Below are 12,560 nucleotides of genomic sequence, written 5' to 3'. Positions count from 1 at the left end.
CTATGGGAAGTTGCACCTGCTGGCAAGATGGCAGCCGTGTGCATATCATCAATTAAGTCATATTGGAGCAACTACAGTGTAGGCCACATGTCCCTGCCAGTGCTTAGTACTTTTTACTTTACTTGAGTATTTCCAAATTTAATTAATTACATTTCAGAGGCAAATATTGTACTTTTACTATTAGGCTATTTGAAAACTTTACTAGTTACTTGGAATATTATTACAAAACATACATTAACCACTTCAACCCATTATAATACTGTACTTCGGATATTTGAAAATAGACGATCTACAAGCTCACAATGCGTAAAAGACATTGAACTTGCGAAATGGGACATTCTGCATTCTGCATAATGAACACTTTTGCTTTTGGTACTTTGAGTATATTTTGATGCCAATATATATCTGTTTGTACTTTTACTCAAGTAAATTTTGAATACCGACCATACTTTTACTTATAACAAGTATTTCTACATTGCAGTATTGATACCTGTTCTTAAGTAAAATGTGTTTTTCCACAGAAAGCATAATCTCTGGACAATCTCATGTATAAAGTCCCTATCAGATTACAGAACAAGTAAAAATGGGATGCCCTTTCTTTGATGTCAAATATCCTATGTAATTTGGATACTTTCCCTTTCATTTGAACTTGGTAGATGAGAAAGAGTTTGATGCATTTGTATCATATGTGTGGAGCCCTGCCTCAGAGGAAATTGGAAGACGTTTGTCCATGCTTTCATCATCCAGACCTGGTTTTGATGATCAAAGTAGGTTTCCCCATGACAACTTTCTTCATCTTAAAATAGTTTTTCTATCCATTGGACATTGCATTTGCATACATGACTGCAATAATAGCAACGTTTTGTGAATCTGATTTTGACAGCAACCCAATGTAGACTATTTACCATTGATGATCATGCCACCCAGAGGCCACTGGAGGTACTACTACCTGCAACCTTGGAGGACCAGTGGGGCTACAGCCTCTATCTGCTGGATAGAGACCCACTACCTGGAGAAGGTCAGTGGAAGAGAGATGATGGGGGATGTCATTGTCTACGGGTCCTTGGAGGGGTTCCGGGGAGTCAAATTCAGTTCAACCCTACAAATGTAATTAAAAAAAGGACAAAAAAAAATGAAAATAACCAAATTGACAAATTTGGAATATTAGTATAATTATTACTCAAACATTTTAACAACAAATCTGGAATGGGGGTCCAAAATATGAGATTAAGGAATGGAAACAAGCTGTAATCTTTTTTTTGCGTTATCCTTTTGATTATGGTGGGTCAACATGTTATTGTGACAGGTTTAATATATGAATCAATCGATCAATCTGAGATAACTGCTGATCTAGCCAACTTCTTCACGTGTTTCAGCATACACCCATGATGTGGTCCATGGATTAAAGATAAGCAGAATGCTGATCTGTCTCCTGTCTGTTGACTACCTATCCGACAGCAATGCTGTGTTTGTGCTGGAGTCAGGCATACAGGTGGACTATGCCTTTTAATTCCCTTAATTTCACAGTGAAGATCAAACCTGCACGTCAGTGTATTGATATTGAATGTGTAATTAACACACCTGTGAAACGTGTAGTTAAATTTCACATTTATTATCCTTCTTTACTTATTCACTCACTTTTACAAAACTATTTATGCACGGCAACTTCTGAATTGTCCAACCAAGAAAGCATCTGTCAAAAACAGCACATATACAAGCTCACAGCGCATCAATTCGCGCCATGCGGCAAGCTTGTACATCTGTTTTTTTGTATATATATGAGAACTACTTATTTAGATTAGAAGGCATGAATCGTCCTTAGGTCTTATAATGGGGTTAGTTAAAGCAACTAAATACCCATTTGTCAAATGTGTTTGCCATTAACAACCTTGTAATATATTCTACACTTCTAGGCATGTCTACAGGACTGCAACCTCAAGCTCCTATTGATTTGGACAGAGGAAAGGCCAGCCTCCCTAGGCCAGCTGGACCCACCATTGCCCCCACTAGTGTGGAGGGCCTTGAAGGTGCTTCCAGCTCTAGACTGGGCCTCCGCCATGTCAGAAGTATCCATCAGTAACTTCTGGAAAACACTGAGGAAGACTATGCCAGTGAAGAGTCCAGCATGCGTCAATCATACAGAATAACCAGGCTTTTTATGTCATCAGCAACCTTCTTTCTGATGTCATCCATACATGTATGAGATAAATGTACATACACATAGTGTGTGTCGTGTCACACAGTAGTGTGACAAAACCCTTGCTTTCTTTTTTTTCTGTCAATATTAAAAAATAACCTAAAACATCTGATTGTCCTGAAGTCCTAAAAGTAGACAATCATATCAAACAAATAAGACAAGAATATACAGTAATACCTAGCCATTTATTTATTGTGGACAATTATCCAATATTACACATAACCTCCAGGATTAGCAGTTATTTTGAAGGTGAAATTAGAGTCAGGTGTTTACTATCACAAAACCCCTTTTGGTTTGACAAAATGACAAACCAGATGAATCAATAGAGCAAAACAGAAGCAGGTGAACCTATATAGGGAGAACACTGTTCTCCCTATATAGGTTCACCTTTTCCTATTCATTCCTGTTCTCAGAACAGGAATAACCAGGGCTCACCATACTGCATGTTGACCCTACCTCTAGTGACATTAACACATGAGTCAAAAAAGTGGACAGGACAACAATGGGTTTGAACAGAAAAAAGTATTTAGCATGCAGCATGGTGAGCCAGAGTGATTATTGTTCTCTTTGTAAGGTCACCTTCTGCTGTTTTACTCCCATAGTTGTCACTAAGTTGTTAATTTTGTGATAATAAAAAACACCTACTTTTTTCATATGTAATACTGGATAATTTTCAGGTTGGACTTTTTTCTCAAGGATCACAAGAGTTCACTTTCACATGCACTCTTTCACAGAGGTACTTCACTGTTCATACGGTTATTCCTTTTTTGCCGTTTTTCAATTGGTCAAAAGACAATGATTTTGTGCTTTTATACTTATAATGGGATATAACAAAGAATTTTTAAATCTTGAATTGTATTACTTTTCAAAGAATGCTTCAGAATAAAATATTCAGGCACAGGACAAGTCAGTGAGGTACTCACACAAGCAAAGGGTGGGAAGGTGTGGTAACTAAAAGTTAGTCTTTCTGGTTTAGGGGCAGTGGAAAATAACATTTTCTAAACATGACTATTACATGAAAATGCAAGTGGGTAGTAAATGCCATAATGCAAAATCCATTAAATGACTGGAAATACCAGAATGCTGGTAACAAAGGTATATATGGGGTACTGCACTGTTCTCCATAGGAGTTAATAGTTCATAAGGAGTTCTTAATAGTTGATACAAAGTCATGTATCAGTCCTTTGATTTTGAAGAGCAACAGTACAACCATATTATTCCTAAAATTGCTAGATTCAACTGGAATACAGGAATTATGTTTTGTAGGAAAGACCAGAGATAAAAGTAAAGGTTAATATATGTGAACAAAACGGCCAATGTGGTGGCACAGTTGGTGAAAAAGGGGGAAAGAAAGTTAAAACGCACTTTGCACATTCTATGTCTAGGCTAAGTCTACTGCATATTTTGCTGTACACATATGTACCAACACACCAACCAAATCTAGGATTTCTAAATAAAACAAGATTGTGACAGTTCATTCTATGTACATTTTTACACCAATAGCAGACAAACTAAAAAACACGAAATCCACCTTACAAGCTTCCACAAAACAAACATGTCATAGTTGAGTCTCCAAGACGCAGGATTGGAAAATCCGTCAGTAAACACTATCTGGTGCCATTAAAGATTTTGGATAATCTAAATGTTTCCTGACTACCGGTAATCCCTTTGCCACCCACGTATCTCATATCACAGACAAGACTTTCTGGCACATCCTGCCACATAGTACCTGGTGGTAGTGGCTAGAGTTCAGACACCAAAAAACACGTACGGAAAAGGCTTAAAGCTACAATCCGAACGTTTTATGTCCTCTTTCGACGATGAGAGGAGATTACGATGGCCGAACGACAGCAAAGTTGATGGCTCTGCTAGTGTTCAACCTTATGTGCTAGTTACATTGGTATTAACATACTGTACATTACAGATTGGTTAACGTTTTATTCATTTCATTATGCCCCGGATTGTAGCTTTTAATGGTTTCAGCCTCAATAGATCTATCCTACCAAAAGGAAAATCAAAACAAACAGAAAATACCCCCAAGGTCACACAAAATGGTATTGTTTAGGGTTTTTCTGTTTGCGCCTTCAGCTTCCTCTCCCAAAGCTTTTGGTGATCAGAGAAACCTTGCTTGCCCTTGTTGAAGGAGTTGGGTCCTGCAGATGTTGGTGTCTCTCTGAAAAGTATAGAGTAGAGTTAATACATTTAGACTTGAAGACTGTAACTTCTATAAAACTAAATGAAAAACGGTACACTTCTGAGGAAAATATACCTGTGAAAGGCCATATTTTACCATTTTGAAAACATTTTCTACTTGTCGATCTACATCAGAGGTGCCCAAAAGGTAGATCATGATTTACCAGTAGATCACAAAGGCTGTGCAGGTAGAACACATGACATGGCCATAAACAATATATAGGCCTAATTAAAAGAAAAAGGAAAAAAGTCATCTGCCACTTGAATTAAGGTGACTTCATTGATTGACATCAAATAGGACCCGTCAGCTCAAACCCACAACGCAATACTTTGTTTTCAAGGGTGTTGCACACAAACGTATGTAACATTATTATACAAAACTCTATATGCCATTCTCAGTGTTATTATATGTCTTATGTAACACCAGCACTGCTATTCCAAAGTCCCTTCAGGTACAGTTTTCAGCAATGGGATATTTTTTTGGGTGGGTAGATCTTGTTGAGACGGTCATTTTGAAAGTAGCTCTCAAGTCAAAAAAGTGCGGGCACCCCTGATCTACATCGACACATTGTGAGCTTGTATGTAGATTGGCGACTTTTTTAAAACTGAAGAGAGTCAAATATGTACCTGCCAACGTTCTTCATTCTCATCCTGGCCTCTGCAGGCATCTCCTCAGGATCACTCTGTAGAAGAGAAAAAGACCTGTGGTTCGCAACTCCCCCAAATAATATTTGACACCAATACATAAGAACTTAAAATATAGTAAGTTTCATTGATCCAAGCCGGAACACAATTGATTGATTAATCATTAATATAAACATGCTCTGAAAATGCATCATAGTATAAGGGGAAATCCTCCCTGGACAAATGGAGATATAAGGGGAATCCCCCTGGCCAAGGAATATCCCCTTTAAGTGCAGATTTGTGGATGTTTGTTTTCAGGTGGCAAATGTACTTTGTGCTTACATCAGAAGAGTCATCATTGAAGACCGAGGCCAGTCCTGGCTTCTTAGTTGGAACAACTGGCTCTTTGGGCTTCTAGGAAAGATTAGAGAAGAAATATTTAACAAAACAATGTTCCCGTATCGTAGCCTTTCACCGTCTTGTTTCAAGTGTTTCTCATCAAGAGTCTTCTTTTCGCTCCTATGCCACCAAAATGTGGAACGCCCTACCAACAGTCATTAAGACATGCAAATCCCTTGACTCCTTCAAATGCACTCTCAAAGGGCACCTACGGACGGCTGCAATTCGAAACTGGCCCCCGTAAAATCTGATTTCCCCCACCCAACCCCTTTTCCCTTTTTACCTCCTCTATGATGATTTCCTGTTTTTGGCTATATAGAAGTGTATATTTGTACGTCTCTAAATGTTATGATGAATTGAACATGGTGGACCCTAAGTGTAATGCTTTATGGTGTTGTTCACATTAACAGTTTTGTATTGAGTTGTGCTTGAAATGTACTGTAATTCTCCAATCCGTTAATAAATCAATCAATCAATCAATCAATTCTTTGCCTATTAAATAATATTTGGAAATGTAATAATATCACTCTCAGGTTTACACCAAATGTCTTCCCCTGAAGTTAAAGGAGAATTCCATACTAGAAGGCTTTCTCACCTTTATTTGTAGTTGTTACATCCCCACCAAAGAGGTCCAGGTGTTATTTTGTGCAAAAGCGCATTATTGGCTATTTCCCCTACCATAAGCCCTCAGTGAATTGCATTGAATGGGCTATGGGGTGTTGTGCTAATTTGCTTATTTCCATCGCTCAAAAATCTTTTTTTTGGGTATATATCCTCTCTTCATAATGTAAATAGTATCCCAAGCGGCACACTTTACTACTTATTTCGATGGAAATAAGTGAATTATCACAAAAACCCAACCCCCATTGAGTGGCTCTTTGGTGTGGACGTACGGTAACAACTACAAATAAAGGTAAGAAAGCCTTCTAGTATGGAATTCTCCTTTAAGAGTAATCAAATATGTTCCGTCCAAATTGATTCAAAATGTACTTTATAAAAAGTGGTGACATCATGTACAACCTGCCTCCTGACTGAAAATAGTTCTGTTTAGTATTAAGCAGTACAGTCTGTATGTTTCTGTCTCACAGCAAACAATGCCTCGTTGCCTTCATATTTCAATACTCAGACTCACTGTTGCTCCAAGTTTGATGGAAATTGGATTGCTCTTCTTTCCCATCTGACTGCTCAAACCAAAGCCAATCTTGGATATTTTGCGAGGCGCCGGTGGAGAGTTTGAGGAGTCGGACTCGTCGTCAACGTCTTCAGATGCGATATGTTGAGCTGAGTCGGACTCTTTGGGCTTCTAGGAAAGATTAGAGAAGAAATATTTAACAAAACAATGTTCCCGTATCGTAGCCTTTCACCGTCTTGTTTCAAATGTTTCTCATCAAGAGTCTTCTTTTCGCTCCTATGCCACCAAAATGTGGAACGCCTTACCAACAGTCATTAAGACATGCGAATCCCTTGACTCCTTCAAATGCACTCTCAAAGGGCACCTACGGACGGCTGCAATTCTAAAATGGTCCCCGTAAAATCTGATTTCCCCCACCCAACATGTTTCCCTTTTTACCTCCTCTGATGATTTCCTGTTTTTGGCTATATAGAAGTGTATATTTGTACGTCTCTAAATGTTATGATGAATTGAACATGGTGGACCCTAAGTGTAATGCTTTATGGTGTCGTCCACATCAACAGTTTTGTATTGAGTTGTGCTTGAAATGTACTGTAATTATCCAATCTGTTAATAAATCTTTCAATCAATCAATCAATTCTTTGCCTATTAAAAAATATTTGGAAATGTAATAATAATTCACTCTCAGGTTTACACCAAATGTCTTTCCCTGAAGTTAAAGGAGAATTCCATACTAGAAGGCTTTCTTACCTTTATTTGTAGTTGTTACATCCCCACCAAAGAGGTCCAGGTGCTATTTTGTGCAAAAGCGCATAATTGGCTATTTCCCCTACCATAAGCCCTCAGTGAATTGCATTGAATGGGCTATGGGGTGTTGTGCTAATTTGCTTATTTCCATCGCTCAAAAATCTTTTTTTTGGGTATATATCCTCTCTTCATAATGTAAATAGTATCCCAAGCGGCACACTTTACTACTTATTTTGATGGAAATAAGTGAATTAGCACAAAAACCCAACCCCCATTGAGTGGCTCTTTGGTGTGGACGTAACAACTACAAATAAAGGTAAGAAAGCCTTCTAGTATGGAATTCTCCTTCAAGAGTAATCAAATATGTTCCGTCCAAATTGATTCAAAATGTACTTTATAAAAAGTGGTGACATCATGTACAACCTGCCTACTGACTGAAAATAGTTCTGTTTAGTATTAAGCAGTACAGTCTGTATGTTTCTGTCTCACAGCAAACAATGCCTCGTTGCCTTCATATTTCAATACTCAGACTCACTGTTGCTCCAAGTTTGATGGAAATTGGATTGCTCTTCTTTCCCATCTGACTGCTCAAACCAAAGCCAATCTTGGATATTTTGCGAGGCGCCGGTGGAGAGTTTGAGGAGTCAGACTCGTCGTCAACGTCTTCAGATGCGATATGTTGAGCTGAGTCGGACTCTTTGGGCTTCTAGGAAAGATTAGAGAAGAAATATTTAACAAAACAATGTTCCCGTATCGTAGCCTTTCACCGTCTTGTTTCAAGTGTTTCTCATCAAGAGTCTTCTTTTCGCTCCTATGCCACCAAAATGTGGAACGCCCTACCAACATTCATTAAGACATGCGAATCCCTTGACTCCTTCAAATGCGCTCTCAAAGGGCACCTACGGACAGCCGCAATTCGAAACTGGCCCCTGTAAAATCTGATTTCCCCCACCCAACATGTTTCCCTTTTTACCTCCTCTGATGATTTCCTGTTTTTGGCTATATAGAAGTGTATATTTGTACGTCTCTAAATGTTATGATGAATTGAACATGGTGGACCCTAAGTGTAATGCTTTATGGTGTCGTCCACATAAACAGTTTTGTATTGAGTTGTGCTTGAAATGTACTGTAATTCTCCAATCTGTTAATAAATCTTTCAATCAATTCTTTGCCTATTAAAAAGTATTTGGAAATGTAATAATAATTCACTCTCAGGTTTACACCAAATGTCTTCCCCTGAAGTTAAAGGAGAATTCCATACTAGAAGGCTTTCTTACCTTTATTTGTAGTTGTTACGTCCCCACCAAAGAGGTCCAGGTGTTATTTTGTGCAAAAGCGCATTATTGGCTATTTCCCCTAACATAAGCCCTCAGTGAATTGCATTGAATTGAATGGGGCTATGAGGTGTTGTGCTAATTCGCTTATTTCCATCGCTCAAAAATATTTTTTTTGTATACCGGTATATCCTCTCTTCATAATGTAAATAGTATCCCAAGCGGCACACAAATACTACTTATTTCGATGGAAATAAGTGAATTAGCACAAAAACCCAACCCCCATTGAGTGGCTCTTTGTGGACGTAACAACTACAAATAAAGGTAAGAAGCCTTCTAGTATGGAATTCTCCTTTAAGAGTAATCAAATATGTTCCGTCCAAATTGATTAAAAATGTACTTTATAAAAGTACAAGTGGTGACATCATGTACAACCTGCCTCCTGACTGAAAATAGTTCTGTTTAGTATTAAGCAGTAGTCTGTATGTTTCAGTCTCACAGCAAACAATGACTCGTTGCCTTCATATTTCAATACTCAGACTCACGGTTGCTCCAAGTTTGATGGAAATTGGATTGCTCTTCTTTCCCATCTGACTGCTCAAACCAAAGCCAATCTTGGATATTTTGCGAGGCGCAGGTGGAGAGTTTGAGGAGTCGGACTCGTCGTCAACGTCTTCAGATGCGATATGTTGAGCTGAGCGTTTGCCCGCTGTCCCTGCTCCTTCCTCAGTGCTAGAAGAGACAGGCTTAGTTTTCACTCTGCCTCCCTCCTCCTCCGGCCCTGCTTGAGGCAAGACACTTAGCAAGGTGAGCAACAGTTGCTTGATCAATCAAATGAGCTGCTACCATCAATACCTGAATGACATCAACTGAGCTCTCTCTGAAACGAATTGTTCAGCTGTTTCCCATGTGAAAGTTTATAACTTACCCAGTCATTCCGATACAACTAAAATAGCTGATCTAAAAACTCAGTGCATCACCAGCGTGTAGATTTAAAAAAAATATATATAGGCTATATACATATAATAGCCCAGATTCGGCACAAACAAGGGACTAAATTATTTTCGCTCCTATGCCACCAAAATGTGGAACGCCTTACCAACAGTCATTAAGACATGTGAATCCCTTGATTCCTTCAAAACAGCTCTCAAAGGGCAGCTACGGATGGCTGCAATTCGAAACTGGCCCGTAAAATCTGAATCCACCCCCACCTCCCCCCCGTTTTCCCCTCACTGTATATGTTTATTTTCCCTTTTTACCTCCTTTATGATGAATTCCTGTTCTGTTCTTTTACTATATAGAAGTGTCTATTTATACGTCTCTAAATGTTTTGATGAATTGAACATGGTGGACCCTCTTGTAAACAAGTGTAATGCTTAATTGGGTCGTCCACTCACAGCAGTTAACAGTCTTTGTATTGCGTTTGTGCTTGAAATGTACTGTAATTCTGCAAACGGTTAATAAATATTTCAATCAATCAATCAAAAAAGCCTACATTGACATGCTGATGAAGCATAGCTGACTGTGTTGTGGGGTTGATTCTCTTTGCTGTGTGTCATTCCCTTTACTCTAAGGTCATTCCCCATCTAATACCTCCCAATATCCCTCGGCTACTGTATACTATCTAATAAATGCAGAAAATAGGAACACCTATTGAAAGTAGTTAGGCTCTAGAGTAGATTGAATGACTTCTGAGTCAGAGATGGGGGGGCTTTGGCTGAGTGGTATAATGTCATTGTCATTATTATTTATTTATTTCATTATATTATCTTTGACTTCAGCTAACTGACCTAGCATAACGCTAGCTACTGCATCTAGCCAAGTTAGCAAACCGTACGTGTTACACTACTACTGGCTCACATCTATATTTAAATAAATATGTATTTGATTTATCCAACGTTAAAACACTGCAGATGCCGCCGGTCTCCGTACAGTTTCTTTTTCTTTTCAATTGACTTTAGTGCTAACCTTAGCATGCATATTGTTAGCTGACGATATGTGGCTAGCAGCCGATAGCTTGGTCTGATATCTTAACATGCATGGTGATCGTTTCATCTGCTCAACATCATTCGCAGGAGACCGTTGTAGCAACTCAAGCTTCTAGAATAATGTTATCTGCACTATCTAAGACAAATATCACCTCCATGGTCGGTGAACCTCTTGCTGTTATGCCTGCGATCCGCCATTATTATTATTACAAAAATAATACACTTTCTTCTTCCTCGTCTTCTTCCTTCTACACACCAGTGTGTAATTTGCATACCGCCACCTACTGCACAGAGTGTGCATCTTCTTATTCTTCTTCTTTCCGGTTTTATGGCGGTTGGCAAACCTTTCAAAGTGCATTACCGCCACCAGCTGGACTGTGTAGTACTAGGGATTGTGCAGCAAACCAATAAAATAAACCAAAAACGCCTACATTCTATTCACCAAGTGGGTATTTCTTATGTACTTAGTAATATAATGATAGACTTTGCCTGCTTCTTTTCCTAGAAGACCTGATGTTTAACCTTTTTCAACAGGCAATATAACTGATTGATTCCTCTCACTACTGTACTTTTCTTTCCCCTTCACTTAAAAAAAAAGAAGAAAAAAAAAAGTGGTGGTGCAACTAACCCCCCCCCCCCCCCCCCCCCTAGGTGAACACATAGGTGAACACAGACATTGCTGTTCCTTGGAGTGGTTGCGCCACTCAAAAAAACATAAACCTCCTGAGTCCTGAAGATAAGATAACGACAAAGTTCAATGTTCTGGTTAATTAGTAGTACAACAAGTAGCCCTGTATGTGCCCAGTCCCTACGCTCATTCTGTAGTTTCCGAGATGAGGAGAGCTACAGAATGAGCGTAGGGACTGAGGGCACATACGGGGCTATACAACAAGGTACACATTTTTTCCCCCACATTATTTGTTTTTTGTAGATCCTGAAAAAATAGCAGATCTACAAGCTCAAAAGTGCCACGATGCAACACATTGTGAGCTTGTTGGTCTGCATTTATTTTGTACTACTCATAGAATAAACCAGGGTCCCTGGGCCAGGGTCCCTGGGCGTCCCTGGACACCACTTTGACAACACTGTTTTAGACATATAGAAAAGGGCAAAAAACATTATACCAGAGTTTAGATTTGTAAACAGTAGATTTGTATATCATAAATTTACAAAAATAATATTTGAAATTCAGCAGACGCGAGCAAGTAATATCTGGTAGTGAATTGGGGTTTTGTGCTTTCTAAATAGATTATTTCCCTGACAAATACCGTGGTATGGGATGCAAAAAACAAAAAAAGAATCACAGAAATTAATTCCCTTTAAAAAAGACATTCAATATCAATTCCCTCTAACCCTCTTCAATAGTCATAGAGCAGGCACAGTTTATTATAGAGCTTTACAGCAAATTGTAATCTTCATTGTCAGTGAAGCAAACAAGTCTTCATTGTTATGACATCTCATGACATCACTCACTATCATACAAAACATGAATTTGTGCTATTACAAATATTTCTTCATGAAGAGTAATGCCCTGCTAATGCAGTTTCACATAACATATAATTTCCAAAATAGTGTTGATTCATGTCAAGTTCAACACTGGACATGAATGGTAAGTCCTCTCGATAAAACATTCCAAGGCATAGGCACAGTTTTTAATGACCCCAGTTGCAACAAAAAAATGCTCAGGTGTACAGTAATCGCAAATCTAATTAATTAATTAATCTCTGTTGCATACAAGTTTGATGAGACAAATTAAAAGATGTGACAAGTTTACATTAAAATGGGTGAGTCACCCCAGATGTTCACTGAGTAAGAGTGTATACTGTACTGTATATAACTTATAAAGTGTGATTGATTGATTGATTGAAATATTTATTAACAGTTTGCAGAATTACAGTACATTTCAAGCACAACTCAATACAAAGACTGTTAAGTGGACGACCCAATAAAGCATTACACTTGTTTACAAGAGTAATGCCATCTTGTTCAAATCATCAAAACATTTA

At 38.5% G+C, this 12,560-nt stretch overlaps 2 protein-coding genes across 7 annotated transcripts in view; one reads left to right on the top strand and one right to left on the bottom strand.

Moving 5' to 3' along the window:
• The window catches only part of LOC308325596 (interleukin-18 receptor accessory protein-like), an 8,157-nt gene extending 5,944 nt beyond the window's left edge, over positions 1 to 2,213 (top strand). The window contains exons 8-11 of one of the 4 annotated variants that reach the window (XR_013965046.1): positions 657 to 767; positions 897 to 1,018; positions 1,377 to 1,492; positions 1,914 to 2,049. Coding sequence is in view for 3 of the 4 variants with exons in the window: in XM_080778131.1 (XP_080634257.1) it covers positions 657 to 767; positions 884 to 1,018; positions 1,377 to 1,492; positions 1,914 to 2,147 (596 nt within the window). In the remaining variant the exon portion in view is untranslated. Of the gene's footprint in view, positions 1 to 656; positions 768 to 883; positions 1,019 to 1,376; positions 1,493 to 1,913 lie in introns of all 4 variants that reach the window. The other 3 variants (XM_080778131.1, XM_080778132.1, XM_080778133.1) reach the window with 3 other exon arrangements.
• Positions 2,214 to 2,363: 150 nt separating this feature from the next.
• Positions 2,364 to 10,801, bottom strand: pcnp (PEST proteolytic signal containing nuclear protein). 3 transcript variants are annotated; one of them, XM_080778470.1, is made up of 7 exons: positions 10,707 to 10,801; positions 9,112 to 9,347; positions 7,828 to 7,998; positions 6,546 to 6,716; positions 5,357 to 5,428; positions 5,018 to 5,073; positions 2,364 to 4,370 (listed from the first exon to the last, which is right to left on the bottom strand). In XM_080778470.1, the coding sequence occupies exons 1-7, from the start codon at positions 10,750 to 10,752 to the stop codon at positions 4,259 to 4,261; spliced, it is 864 nt and encodes a 287-aa protein (XP_080634596.1). In that variant the 5' UTR covers positions 10,753 to 10,801; the 3' UTR covers positions 2,364 to 4,258. The 3 variants fall into 3 exon arrangements, with proteins under 3 accessions (XP_080634596.1, XP_080634595.1, XP_080634597.1); XM_080778469.1 differs by lacking the exon at positions 10,707 to 10,801 and adding an exon at positions 10,062 to 10,693; XM_080778471.1 differs by lacking the exon at positions 10,707 to 10,801 and adding an exon at positions 9,495 to 9,768 and having other exon boundaries at positions 9,112 to 9,364.
• Positions 10,802 to 12,560: the final 1,759 nt, after the last annotated feature.

The sequence above is a fragment of the Protomyctophum bolini genome (genome assembly GCF_963924005.1).
Source record: "Protomyctophum bolini genome assembly, chromosome: 1".
NCBI lineage: Eukaryota > Metazoa > Chordata > Actinopteri > Myctophiformes > Myctophidae > Protomyctophum > Protomyctophum bolini.
Note: the sequence above shows the minus strand (reverse complement) of the source record. Positions and strands in the feature narration are given on the sequence as shown.

Bases quoted from the DNA above. Each gene is read 5' to 3' on its own strand.
- pcnp (XM_080778469.1), bottom strand. From the start codon at position 10,152: ATGGGGAATGACCTTAGAGTAAAGGGAATGACACACAGCAAAGAGAAT. The intron at 7,999-9,111 runs GTGAGTCTGAGT...AATCTTTCCTAG, and splicing joins CCATCAAACTTGGAGCAACC to AAGCCCAAAGAGTCCGACTC. The intron at 5,074-5,356 runs GTAAGCACAAAG...TCTCTTCTACAG, and splicing joins TCAATGATGACTCTTCTGAT to AGTGATCCTGAGGAGATGCC.